The following is a 14,233-nucleotide window of genomic DNA, read 5'->3' on the forward strand; positions in this document are numbered from 1 at the left end:
GGTAATGACACATATCAAGGCGGAAAGCTCATAAAACATAGGGAAGAGAAAACACATTTTGGATAGCAGCGCCCCAGAGGACTGTGGGAGAGGTGAGGTCATCACAGTGGCACACAGAGAGGAGTTTTCATCCCGCTGTGACTAGTACTGATTCAATGAAATGATTCACAAGGCGCATAAAAACTGTACACCCGTTTCAAGAGCCTCCATACTATTACTTATCAACACCTAGTGACCTGCACTCCCTTTTGTTAAGAACTGTTAAGAATTTTTCCAAAGAATTGTGTAAACTATTTCCATGGAGTCATTACTCAGCACATATGGCAAATTATAACAAATCACAGTGACTTTGGTAACCATTACAATGTGAATTATATCTATTGTATAGTGTATACTGACTTATTTTTCATATACCCATGTATAATGGTGCCTTGCTATTTTTAGAAGCTCTGTCAGATTCTTTTTATGTAAGAAAAAATTCTAAATTTGTTTTGAGAACAAAAGCAGCTTAAAGGCTCAATATGAGATGCTGTCTGCATCTAATTATTAAGTGTTTTTACAGTCCGAGAAACAGGAAGTAAGGCTGCAAAACTCCACTGTGGCTCTGGCCCCTGAAATTGTGAAAGGAGCTTATAAACTAATGCCACTGAATAATAGGATGCTGTGTTGAGGTGAGGAATAAGTCTGGAATGCTGCAAACAGTTTACAATGAACTAGTTCTGTTTTTTTAAAGACAATAAAAATCCAGTACAGTGCCTTTTACAATATATTATTAAAATCATTCAGATCTTCTCTTGTTTATTAAACTTGGGCATTAATTATAAGTTATTGAGCAACTGTGTCCAAGTTATGTCCCTTGTGGATCACTAGTAGCAGTGCTAAAATAATCTGTATTTGTTATTTTATTGTACCTTTCTTATGTAAACACCAACAAATACCTTTTGTATTTTTACAGTTTTATATTGTTTTATGTGGTATGAACTTTGCCAAGTGACCCGCTGTGCTGTTTTGACCTATATTAGTTTTAAAGCTGCCCTGACTGTAATGAACTGAATTAGTAGTAAAAGTGTTTTTCCAGATCTGCCTGTGAGCCCCGCATGCTGACTTGACTGGACATAATAGCAGCCCTGGTTTGCGGCTCAGGCAAGACTGACAAATGATACTATGTGTTGAAATTAGGGATATCAAAATTACTGTGATTATTAAGGTCACCACCAGGAACTAAAAATATTAGTAGTGACTGTTTTAGAATCAAAATTAAGTAATTCAATTAAAAAATTATTTTTTAAAAATGTCATTTTAATGTTCTTTATTATGCGAGACTTACTCTTGTGAGCTTTTAGTCATGTTAGAATGTTGTTACCTCCTCAAAAACATACCAACGGAACTACATCTCCAAAGATCAAAATGCTCTGTTCCACCATGTGATATCATTAAGCAGTAGTTTTCAAGTGAACAGCTACCTGTTACCTGTTGTTCAGAAGATATTCCAGGGCTGAAATGATTCAGATGATTTTAGTGAAGGTGTATAGACTTGTGGAGCACTTCCTGTATAACCACATGACATCACAAGATGGAACAGAGTGGTTTATGGCTGAGCATAAATATGCCAGATTTGTGTATTAAACATGTGTGAATGAAACAAAACACAACCCCAGGTACGTTTTAGGCATTATAACATAATTGCATAATACAGTCCCAATAAAACTGGTATTGTGACATCCCTAGCTGAAATGAAAACAGATTACATCATAGTTATATCAATAAGAATGGGTATGAACACCATTGCAATAATGGCTATATTCACTAAGTGCATTTCAATTACCACCCACATAAGATACAAGCCTATGGAGAAGTCTTCTTCACATATTGAGAATGGCTCCTCAGTGAGTTACCTCGCGCAGACAGGCACCAGGGCTATTGCTGAGCTGGCAGATGAACAAAGCTCTGGAACAGCTGCTTGATAATGTGCAACCATTAATTACACAGGGATGCCTCCGGTCTACCCTGTGTCTTTGAGCCCAGACAACCCCAGCCTCTTCGGGTAAAGCAATCAAGTTAGAAGACCACAATTCACATCAGTGCATGAAAAATGGTATAACTGTATAACTAGGCTATAATTCATGTCAATCATTGTTTGAGATCTTTTTTTTTTTCAACAATAACTCTCTTTATTTTCTCATGGTTTCTCATCATCTGACTTTTCACTGCAGTGAGTGGCATTTCAGTCCAGATGCCCTTCTTTAGTAATATAGGCTTAGGGCTGAAATGTACAGTATGTCTAATGTCTAAATCCAAAGAAAAACCCTATACTTTCAACCAAAAAATGAAACTACTTGTGAATTGTCTATTGTCTATGTGTGAAGCAGTATTTATACATGCAAGGTGTAATTTCTCTGGTGGGGGGTCTGTCATCTCCTTGTCTCCATGGAGATGTTGCTTTGCTTACAATGTTCCACAGTATGACATTAAACATATCTGATCAAATATACTTTAAAAATACGCATTGTAACTGTTTGCAGCATCTCCCCTCCTCACATCTGAATAGTAATTTGGTGACAGAGGTGGGACCAAGTCTTTGTTTTGCAAGTCTCAAGTAAGTCTCAAGTCTTTGACCTGAAGTCCAAATCAAGTCCCAAGTCAAATACAGGCAAGTCCAAGTCGAGTCTCGAGTCACTGGCCTATAAGTCCAAGTCAAGTCCATGTCATTTGCTTTGAGTTTCAAGTCATTTCAAGTCTTTAAACCAAAGCACTAAATATAGCTTAAATTTCTGCAATTTATATGAATTTTAAGATAAATTGTACTTAAAAGTCATGGCATATTTATATATGAATATTACTAGCGTATATAAAAGTTGTAGATATTAATTTAGTAAAATTTTCCTTATATCCTATATTCCTTAATATCTTAGTGTGAATCATTATGGTGAGGATAGAAAGAATTCAGATTTAAAAGTGCTTCTCAAGTTTTCTCGTCACAGGCCTCAAGTACAAGTCAAGTCCCAACTCAATGACCTTCAAGTTCAAGTTGAGTCCCAAGTCTTAGTCCATTTTATCAAGTTGAGTCTCAAGTCCTAAATATAGTGACTCAAGTCTGACTCAAGTCCAAGTCACAACTTGCAAGCCCCCACCTCTGCTTGGTGACACCATCTTTGAGTCTCCCTGGATATGTAATACATTTAATGTCATACTGTGGAACATTCAAGAAGCAATGACATTTTGCCAGTCATTCTGCTAGAAAACACAGGGCATAGTGCAATGGTGCGCCTCTAGTTTTGCAGCAAACAAGTCAAAACTCTTTCCCAAAACTTGTAAAACACAATTTAGATTTCAATTTTTCATAGTCTGCAAATTTAATGTTTGACAATGGCCCTCCTTCATGTTAATCCTATTGAGTAACATTAGCAATGTGTCTTTTGTTAAACTCCTTTTGAAATAACAAACAAAAGTGTGCAGAGAATGCAAATGTCCAGCTGTGAGAATTTCAGTGTAATACTTATCAGCCTCGGTTTAAGTGGAGAGTGACATTTATTGAATGCCAGAGATTTGGGTCCAAACGATAAAAGGTTTGAATAAATCGGCACAGGTTGACAATGCCGCGCTCTTACACTGTGTTTGGCTGGTTCTCCCTGCCAAGAAACAAAGTGCTTTCATTGCTCCTGCTGCTGGTGGCTGTACTAATTCTCACCAGAGCTTTGGATGCTGCTGATAAGTTATGGAGGCTTATTTGGTCTTACTCACCTTGGCAACTGTCGACTGCAGGGGAGAAATGCGCTGGGGACGGACGACTGGAGTTTTGGTCATTGTTTGTACTGGAGAGTTTAAACTTGACTCCTCAGATGTGTTAAGACTGGTGGATTTTTTTGAAGACCTGCACAGAAAGATACGTTTTATGATTAAAGCTGCACTGTGTAACTTTTGCTACCTACTCGCATTTATGGAGATGTGAACTGTCCTTTGCCTGGAATGTCCCACAGTAGAGCATTAAACTATTCTATCTCATGGAAGTTAGATCTACGGAAAGGCTAACAGTAACAATACATATTTTTAGTGCAAGGTACTTTTATTGTCATACTGTTACAGCAAAGCCTCAGCATCTCCATGGAGACAAGGAGACCCCAACAGAAAAGTTATATAGTGCATCTTTAAGAGACAATTCTACGTTCACAATTCAAGCTTGTTATAACTCGAAAATCTCATAGTTCTAAGTTAAATGCATGTTGGTTTAAATGAAGTCATAAAAACAAGTTAGTAATTTAATATTTTTTTTATCTGGATCCCAAAACATGTGCTGAGACAAGATGTTTCTGACATTTCTGATCAAAATGAGCAGCTTACCTTTAGCTTCATCTGGGTTAAATCTAGTAAAAAACCTCATATTCATTGGCCTTTCTTAATCTAATGACTAATCAAATAATCAGGAAAAAAAAAATCATACAGCTTACTGGTTTCTTGACTGTCTATTTTTACATTTTAGTAATTTTAAAGGTTATAACTCAAATCTAGGGATCTGTCCATTATGAAAAAAATGGCTGGATCAGATATCAGCTTCTAAATATCCTGGTTGGACATTTAAACTGATGTAATAAAACTATGAATGAGTCTTAGTCACTCCAGAAAGTCATAGAATTCGAATTTTTATTTATATATTAGTTATTTTTGTTTAAAGGAATTAAATGCTACTTTTAGTCTTTGCGCAGTATCAGCTGATATCAGGTATCGGCAGATACTTAAAGCTATGGTATCAGTATCAGAAATGAAAGATCTGGATCAGTGCATCCTTACTTAAACCTAGAATAAGGAATAACGATGCTCTTTCTGAATCGTAAGCTATGTTAAATGATACTAATGGGAATGAATTAGTCTTAGCAGAAAAGTGAGTTGTCGTGATCAGACATTTTTCAGATCCCACAGGTGTACAAGCACATACAGGTAGATCTCTGGCTCTAATCCAATCCTTTCCACTCCGCTGGGCCCTATTAACGGTCTGAAAGCTAAGTACTGAGGAGGGCTTCTAAATGCTGTTCAAGAGTTTCCCTTTTAGTTCCCTGTTGTAACATGACAGCATTTTTAAAGACGTCAGCAACTTCTGATAATAATAATTAGCGAATGCAGTTGTATCGATGATCCTAAAGCCCCACTACCCCAAATCAGAAAGAAACAAAGAATACAGGATTTAAAATTACTTTCTATTTTACTTTGTGTAGCAAGTATCATTGAAATTCCAATTTTTGAAAATTACTACATGCAACAACTTGTATCTGCTTTTATCTATTGTGACTAGTCTTGCTTAGCACAAGTGGGCTGTAATTCTCAGGGTAGCTTTCAGACACAATACTACTTGAGTAATATATTCATTTTACAGTGCAACATGGCCTCTTACTCTTACATGAGTGAAGGTTTTGGTTACTTCTGTGTCTATGTATATGTGACGAATGCTTAACGATATTATTTGATAGTGTGTTTCTTGCTGCTTGCATAGCTCCTTCAGACGTGATTTTTAGTTGTCTATTTTACTTGAGTACAATTCTCTGCTACTCTACCCACCTCTGTTGTCTGGTCCTCAAATCAAAAATAGCAATCCACTTTTTTTTTTTTTTTTCTACAAAGGATGTTCTATCACGCTGTTGCTTGAAAACAAAATTGATCATTTTCCTCACATCTAAGAAAAACAAATTGTGCATCTTCAAACTGTCAATTTTTTTTCTGAAAATAAAACAATGCGTTATTTTTCTTTTCCTTTCAATGGCCAAAAAGTAGGTCTAAAAACAAACAAAGACTCCAGTGTTAGTGTCATCTGACCACTTGCTCTCAAACTCCTACCCCTCCTTTCCAGTTCTACCCCAACAGAAAGTGTTACCTGTAGTGGCTGATATTATTCTCAACTTTACATTTACTGGAGTAACTATTTTAAAGAAATTATACTTCTTGGAGTGGTTTTTGGACATCCTACTTTTACTTCTATTTGAGTAATATTTAGTTTGAAGTAACAGTACTTTTACTTGAGTAATTCATTATGGTATGGTGAGTAAGTCTATAATTGAAAGGTTTTCTGATTTAAAATCCAGATATGATTTCATTTGTCAAATTTTTGTAAAATACCAAGTGATGCTCATTATTTTAAGCTTTGTCCTCACAACTAAATCAACTTCAAATAGTACAACTAATTTCTTTATCCATCTTATAAATTTATTATGTGTCTTACTAATTTATTATGTCTTGTGTGTGTAACTGAGAACCACTGAGGTGAGGCTTTTAAATTCTGTTTCGCAATGACAATAAAGGCATTCTGAAATGAATAATAAGTAATAATTTAAATTATTAGGTCCAGACAGTTGCTCTTAAAATTACTCTTTTTTTCTGTAGTATTTTTTTCCAAATAGACATTACTTTTACTTGAGTAGCCTAATATTATTTTAAAGTAAAGTTGCTCTTACTTAAAGGTGCACTGTGTAACATTTGTAGTGGAGGATCCGGACCTGCTTGTCTCAATGGAAATATTATTGCTTTATCTTGCAATGTTCTACATTATAGCTTAAACCAATCTACCATGAGGGAGACAAGCAGGCTACAGAATTAAGCTACATTACAATTCAGATCTGTGGAGAGTCGCCCCTATACAAAGAAAGAATCATTATATTTTTGAGCAATAGAAACACCCAAAGCAATGACATTTTCATGGAGACAAGTAGGAAGTGGACCGTCCACCAGAAATGTTGCACACAGCACCTTTAAGTACATGTATTGGCTACTCCACCTCTAGTTACCTGACCATGTGTTTGGAGTGTTGTCCCACTGTCCCACTGTCCGCCCAGCCTCCTCGTAAACACAGCGCCGCACATGTCTCCGCTGTACAATGCAACATGATGCCCACAATCGGCCCAGGCTCAGAGGTGTTAGATGTCTCCCTTTGTGTGGGGTGAAAGGCTGATGAGGCAGTTTCTCCTCTCAATGACCCAAGGGTGGAGACCAGGGGGACCAAGTGGTACAGTTGAAATAGTGGTCATTAGTACAATATATGTGTTGTTGTGTCTCTTTTGATGTCATGTCCCCATGTTGCTGTGGTGGACTGAATAAACAAGTAATGGGTTCCCAGGGGAGGATACTGCCAACTGGGGCCCCCTTTTTTCTCATCTGGTTTGAGGATTAGGATCTGCACATAAATTGTTTTTTTTTTTTTTTCTGAATGGGTGAAAAAGGTATGGGCTATGTTATCCCACTTAATAAAACATTTAGGTTTTTAATCAGGGTATCGGTGGTGGTCAGACAAAAGACCATTTCGGGCAAGATGTTATCATTTAATTGAGAAAATGTAGCCTATAAAGTCAAAGCAGGATGAGATGTGTGTATGGTTAGGAGGGGCAGCTGGGCTCCTCTTGCCCTGGAGCTCCCTCACAGGTTTGTGACCCTGCCCCTCACCACAGATGAGCCGCATGACGTGCATCCAATAACAAAACACACACACACACAAAATCTCAGCAGCAGTGAAAATTATTTTGGGCTATTTAGTAAATTTTCTGCCAAATCATGAGCAAGCTTTCAACTAGGAACAGCCATATTTTCCAACTTTGATTATGAAGTTGACAATTCTATAACCTGTGATCAAAAATGCCTCACACGTCTCCATCAGATGCCCTATTCTGCCCGCTGGAGTGACTGTACCTGATGCCCTACCCCCTGGGCTCCTCTCCGCGAGCTCCGTTGCCAGGGTTTCCGCGTACGCGCTGAGAGCGGAGCGGTGCCGCGCCACTGTCATACAGTACTGCCAGTGCCAGACATGGCGGCGGAGCTACAGCCCGAGTGGATATCTTGTCTGCCGTCTACATGGAGTTACGGGGTCACTCGGGATGGACGTGTCTTCTTCGTCAAGTAAATAACCGCTCACTGAACAAGCTTTAAGTTATGACTGTCCGTTTCTCCTTCCAGCAAACTCGCCTTCACATAACCACTGTGTTTCCCTGTCTTTCCAGCGAAGAAGCCAAGAGTACAACCTGGCTGCATCCCGTGAGCGGCGAGGCGCTGATCACCGGCCACAGGAAAACTCCAGGTGAGCTGTCATTAACTGTTATCAAGTTTCTCCCCTGTCTGGACCGTGTTGATCATGTCACGGTCTGTCATCGCCCGCGTCCGAGCGACTCTTCCCGGGCAGAGCAGAGGCTGTGACACCCTGCCTGCGCCCGCCCTGTGCTTTGGCGCTGGAGCTCTCCAGAGTCAGCCCTGTCCTGCATGTCCACCTTGTCAGTCGCTAGCAACCTGTGAACTTGCCACACGGACTTTTGCTAAGCGTGCAAAGTAATTTCATTGTGCGACTTATTGATGCAGTGTGTGGCATTACATCACACTGAAGTCATTCACAAACTGCGCTGCCTGCTGACCGTGCACAGGACGTAAAGCCGCTAATAACTCGCTCCACGCTGTCCACATGCTCCTCAGTCACCTCAGCTATGGCGGCTTAGCTATCAACTTCAAATGAGCTCGATTAGCTAACATGTGCACGGAGCAAGTGTCAACATAACAGAGTTTATTTAATTACTATCAAATTTGTTACACATCAATGCAGAGAGTAGTTGTAGGCAAATGTTCTAATATTTTTACCCGCACATGTAGCTTCAATTATCACATAGTAGTACTTGTACTAGTAGTGGTGGTAGTAATATTTGTAGTAGGTCTTAATCCCTAGGTCCATAACAAGATATATATTTTTTTCATTACTACTCACTATTTCCATTTATATACTATGTACATGATAGTGTAGTATATTCAATTGTATTGTCCTGCAAAAACTTACATATGTGTCCCATTCCTTTCTGTTTCATATTATCTAATTGCCCATTAACTATCCCATAAATATTTCTAGTTAACTTATCATTTTAAGTACGACAAAGCTACTGTGACTACATAATTTCCGTCATGAATCATCATCAATCACATCATAGCATTCAACCAGGCTATGTCTACATGCATCCTAACAAGTTGCACATGTATAATTCAAAGTGAGTGCAGAGCTCCCCCTTAATGCTAATATACAGTGAGTGTCTGCTGCATTGACAGCTGTTGGGCTGGCCTGTGGAGATCAACTTTAATTTGCAACGTACAGCATCTGTCTGATCATCCACCAACTCTTGTCCACAGATCTACCCACGGGATGGGAAGAAGGATACACGTTCGAGGGGGCACGGTGCTTCATCAAGTAAGTTTTATTCTTTATCGTTATATTTTTGAGTACACTGCTCCTGACGTTTTTGTTTTGCTTCTGTTTCAAAATTTAATCAAAGTTAAGACTGCAGTTGGGGTTAGATGTTGAGTTAGATTTGCAATATGTTTAATAAGTAGGATTCTGTTCAAAATGTTAATTGTAAACCACTTCCGGAGAATTTGACAAAAGACTGAAGAATTCCGTGCATTTTTATTCAATAACAGGGTATTTTGTTGTTTACAGTAGACATTCTATTACCTAAATAATTGCAGTCTTTGTAATTTGATAATTATACCTTGTCAAATTGCGATTTGTTTGCAATATATTGTGCAGCCTTAATCCAAATATTTAGAATTGCTATTATATAATGCTACTTTTGTCAATACCTTTACTATTTTTGTACAGTAGAGCCTATCTTAAGAGTTAATGATTAAACTGGTGAGCTATGCAAACAGAGACTTGGCCAATGCGTGGTACCTGTCATCGTGATTGTATTTGCTCTACTTGAGGCGGTGTCTACTTCATGAGAGTTGAGCCAAAGTATAAGACATTGTTTTTGACAGTTATCCTTAATGCTAGGGTTATGCTATTATATTTGTTCTCAAAATCTGAAATGGCACTGCGAGCAGCCCCAGCAAATTAGAATTTCTTGCCACAACCACTGGTAATGCTATGGGCGGATTATTGAAAGTCCCTATCTCCCTTCAAATGAACATGTTATCGTGTGTGGGTAGTGCAGCAATGTTATATGTATGCTTGTTTTGTTCTCTTGCTGTGCTTGCTGTCATGCACATGATGGTTTTTTGCTATGATTCTTTATGTTATGTTTTTGAAAAAACACATGATTCATATTTGGTTTTAGTTCCTGATTAAAATGCTGTCAACAAACTCCTTCCATTCTCTTTCAAATGCGTTGCAAAGATCTTATTTTGATCTTAATGATCCCCAAACTTGTCTATAATAGTGTTGTCAAAATACTAAAACTTCAAACTCAATTTCAGTGTTAAGGAATAGACTTGATACTCAGATTCTGATACCATAATGATAATAAAAAAAAAAAAGAAAAAAAAAAAAACTCTATTTAGAAAATAGATTGTAATCTTCAACCTCACTACAAAGTACTTTCTTTTATATTACAATGTGCTGTATATTTATCTAATCCTTGAGTGATCTAAATCAGTTCCATAGTGGTCCATGAGCATATACTAGTTTATGTGGCTTTATACTTGTTCTGATACAGCTAAAAGCAATTCAGGGAAGGTTCATTTCTGTTCTGTGAATTTGACTTTTTTTTTTATACTATCGATACCTGCTTAAATGACTTTGAGCAAAATACTTTTGTCAACCCTAGTCTATATTTCTTTGCCACAGTGCTTCCTCTATGTTTCTATGTATGAATGAATTGATACAGGTTGCGTATTCAAGATGTTATGGCTTATCATCCTCTCTTCTTCTTTTTCATTTGGCTTTCCTGGTTGAATTTGACGAGCTTCATGTGGCAGGTTGCCAGGCAGTCCAACGGAAAGGCAGAAATGATGTTATATAGAGCTTTTTCATCCCAGCCTCTCAGTGCAAAGGAAAGCAGACTCCGGGAGTACATTCATGGCTTTTTTTTAAGAAGAAGCAACAGCCATGTCATCCCCCACAAAAGCATGCAAGACGAAGACTGTAGCAAGTGCAAAGCAGCGCTCCAGAGACAGAGGAACACTGCTGGAGGCATGTGTCTTTATACACCACAGGACACCTATACATAGTCAGTTTGGATGATGAGTATTTTTATTGTTGACAGGTGAAATGTGACAGTGACTTGTGCCTATGTGGTTGTGCTCATATTGTTGGAATTGCTTTGTACAGCTTGTTAAAGGGCTTATGAACTTTTAACTAGTAATATCAATATACGGCCAATATATATGGGCGATGACAGGGCTCATGATGTGAGTGCTGTGTGGGTAAAAACTGTGAAATGTCAGGCACTATACTAGACTGAACAGATTACTTTGAAAGGAACAAAACTTACCCTTTTCTGCCTATTTTACAAAAAGGTAATTCATTTCAATCTATTGGTAATATCTATTTTCATATAATGGCATTTATTTCTAATGGAAATAGAAGATAATAAAAGCTAAAGAGGTAACTGTATGTTTACATGGACACCATAAAAACAAAATATGTATCTGAGAAAATATATTTAGTTATTATTTGCAATTTTTTGTACACCTTTCCAACAAGTTCTGAGCCTTGCCAAGAGAAATATTGGATATTGTAGCTCAAAAAAAGGCTTCACTCCTACTTTTTCCACGTTGTAATGTTCAATCTGCATTTAAACCTGACTGGAATTGGGTTTTGTTTAATTCATGCATTTTTGAGTACTCCCCCACTGATGATTTAGAAATCCTTTGTGTTTTTAAAGTTCAAAAACACCTTCACAAAACACCTTCACTAAATGTATTGCCTCAAAGATCGTGCATCACATAAACAGAGCTGGTCATCTTAACAGGTAATACACATATTTTGCAAAATTCAATTTAACTGATCATAATGTTAAACTTTACCACATATTGTGCAGAATATCCCATTGCAACTAAGAGCATGGCTTTGACAACTTTCACTTTCTGTATTCCTGGCACATGCAGGAATACAGGAATGCTATTACCCTTAGGCTGATCTTTGCAAAAAACGATTTAAGAACAAGGAATCGCAAACACACCCCTTAAGGCGTGCATTAGGTTTTGGTAAACACAGTAGGGACATACTCTGAAACACTGCAGTGTCAATACCTCATGGTTCCTCTTAACACAAGCATTCAGAATCTAAGATATGTGTTTACTACAGTGACATGGCCAGAGTTAAGTTAGCACAATGTTTATTCTGTTTTATATTGTCTTATTAGGGCATTGTAATTAGGAGATTTTCATTTGTTACGACTTTGTTTTGACTTTGGGAGTTGGTGATGAGTTTACTAGAGATGGCAAGTGTCTGGGACATTTAGAGGTATTCAGAGACTTTATGCGTTGCTCATAAATGCCTGTACGCAGATATTAGAGAGAAGACCGCAACCATGACGCAGAGTTATGGGCCGTTTGACATTAAAGACTTCATTTGTTGTGATTGCAAACAAACCTATGGGCCACTTCACTCCATAATCCCCTCCAACTTCAGATAAAAGGCAATACAGCTTAATGAAAGCTTTGAAGGAGCCTTATGAACTTGTCATTGCAGAGTTGTGTTTTCGCTGATGCCCTTTCATTGGTGCTGGTGCTGACATTTTGCTTACGTCTCAAAATGTCCGTGCACATGTTAACAATGGAGGGAAACAGGGAAAGGGCAATTGTGTGACTTATTGTATACAGAGGCCAAAAGGCTGAAAAGCATGGGGGAATTAGGATAACCTTGTTGAACATACATACTTTATTTTGATTTAGGGTACAGAATTTAATAATAGACTAATTTCCTAGAATGTTTTTTTTTTTGTGCACCTAAATAATAAATAGAGTCATATATTTATTGGGGTCACATTGGGGCTTATAGAAAACCTGTTGGGCTTGGCTGTTCCACAGGTTTTCCAGAGTTAGAATGTGTTGCCCCTGGCACCCCTGAACAGGATTTGAAGGACATGGTGGCGCGGTGGTGTGGAGTCGAGACGTTGTGCATCCCAATGTTTGATTGCACTGAGGCTGTTGTTGAGTGAGGAAAGGTCAGATGCTAATCGAATCAGTTACGGCTGTTGGTCTTAAAGTGCAGACTCACAAAGTTGTTTAGAGGAGGCCATATGCCTGTTTGGGCCTGAGACTATGTAAGTGTCTCCAATACAACACCTACTATCATTTTGTCTGCAACCACGGTGGTCAGGCTAATCGTCATGATGACTGACCACTAGGTAAAGTGAAAAGCGCTGATTATGTCTTCATTATGGCACTTGTTTGTGTGTGGAACATGACACTGTAAGCTCTTCATGACTATGTTGTTTTGTTTGTTTTGTTTGAAGCACATAAAAAAGACCTGAGCAAGTTTGTGAAAGACCAAATTGTATCATTAGCCATCTGGCTCAAAGCATCTCCAAAAGTGGAGCTTCTGTGCGGTCTTCTTGGTTTATAGTAGTTACTGGTCAGTATCATTTGTGGTCCAAGGATGCAATACGTGGGGTAGGGGCAGCTGATGTCGGGAGTATGTAAAGTGTTGAATGTTTAGCTTTAACGTGATGGCAAAACTCTGCTCTCGTCTCTGAAAGTTGTTAAACGAGTTTGTATAATTAGGGTACTTGGAATGCATTAGGGTACTACAAGAAAATGAGGAGTAGTTTTTCACGTTTTTAAGATGAGGTACAGAGCCTTTAAATCTTATGTTTTTCCAATACACAACAGTTCAATAGACATGCAATGGGTCATTGACTGTTTCATTCAAATGCACATATAAATTCTACCTCTGCTTCAGCTTCATACACTAACTTCATACAGGTTCCTTTAGCTGCAAGCTCTTTCAGTTGGATTTCAATAGATCTAAACTGATGTTTTAATGCTAGGTGTTATACTTGAAATTGCACAGCAGACAGAGACAGTAGTGAATGAATTGTCTTTGTTTTTGTGCTACACAAATCTAAAGACACAAGGCATGTTGATGAGACACAGCCATCTGGCAGATTTGTGATTTTCCATTTTATCTTCTTTATAATCCTGCATTGTAACTAAAGCCCATCTTGAGCAGGATTCAACATGATTTGGGTAATTTAAATAGCAATTTGGTGTGTGTTTTGTGTGCAATGAGAAATCTTGACTCCTTAAAGTGGGTTGACTCAAGCATATGTTTATGAATAGTAGTTAAAGGCTATCTCTGCCTGTCTGCTTATGTTATCTGAAATAGGTCTGAAAGAGGAGGGTGGAGGCCTGATTGCAGCTAATGCCTGGTAGAAGAGTGGGATTATGTCATAAATAACTTCACTTGTAATGCAGAAATCGAGCAGCACTAAAATCTGTAATGCTCCTTTTCACTGTCCTTTGGGAGCAATTTATGCTTGTGGCTCCTCATCAAGACATAGTACAA

General features: G+C 38.1%; 2 protein-coding genes across 6 annotated transcripts in view; one reads left to right on the plus strand and one right to left on the minus strand.

Moving 5' to 3' along the window:
- Positions 1 to 6,908, minus strand: part of LOC110169443 (1-phosphatidylinositol 4,5-bisphosphate phosphodiesterase zeta-1) — a 44,346-nt gene extending 37,438 nt beyond the window's left edge. The window contains exons 1-2 of one of the 2 annotated variants that reach the window (XM_055155673.1): positions 6,768 to 6,908; positions 3,742 to 3,871 (exon numbers count right to left, since the gene is read on the minus strand). In XM_055155673.1, the coding sequence (XP_055011648.1) occupies positions 3,742 to 3,871; positions 6,768 to 6,865 (228 nt within the window). In that variant the 5' untranslated portion in view covers positions 6,866 to 6,908. Of the gene's footprint in view, positions 1 to 3,741; positions 3,875 to 6,767 lie in introns of those variants that run through there. The other variant, XM_055155675.1, reaches the window with a different exon arrangement.
- Positions 6,909 to 7,749: 841 nt separating this feature from the next.
- plekha5 (pleckstrin homology domain containing, family A member 5) overlaps positions 7,750 to 14,233 on the plus strand; it is a 105,172-nt gene continuing 98,688 nt past the window's right edge. For all 4 annotated transcript variants that reach the window (XM_055155668.1, XM_055155670.1, XM_055155669.1 and 1 more), the window contains exons 1-3: positions 7,750 to 7,869; positions 7,971 to 8,047; positions 9,133 to 9,190. In XM_055155668.1, the coding sequence (XP_055011643.1) occupies positions 7,778 to 7,869; positions 7,971 to 8,047; positions 9,133 to 9,190 (227 nt within the window). In that variant the 5' untranslated portion in view covers positions 7,750 to 7,777. The remainder of the gene's footprint in view (positions 7,870 to 7,970; positions 8,048 to 9,132; positions 9,191 to 14,233) is intronic.

This window comes from Boleophthalmus pectinirostris, unplaced genomic scaffold (genome assembly GCF_026225935.1).
Source record: "Boleophthalmus pectinirostris isolate CB_2022bp ecotype Guang Dong unplaced genomic scaffold, ASM2622593v1 HiC_scaffold_2, whole genome shotgun sequence".
NCBI lineage: Eukaryota > Metazoa > Chordata > Actinopteri > Gobiiformes > Gobiidae > Boleophthalmus > Boleophthalmus pectinirostris.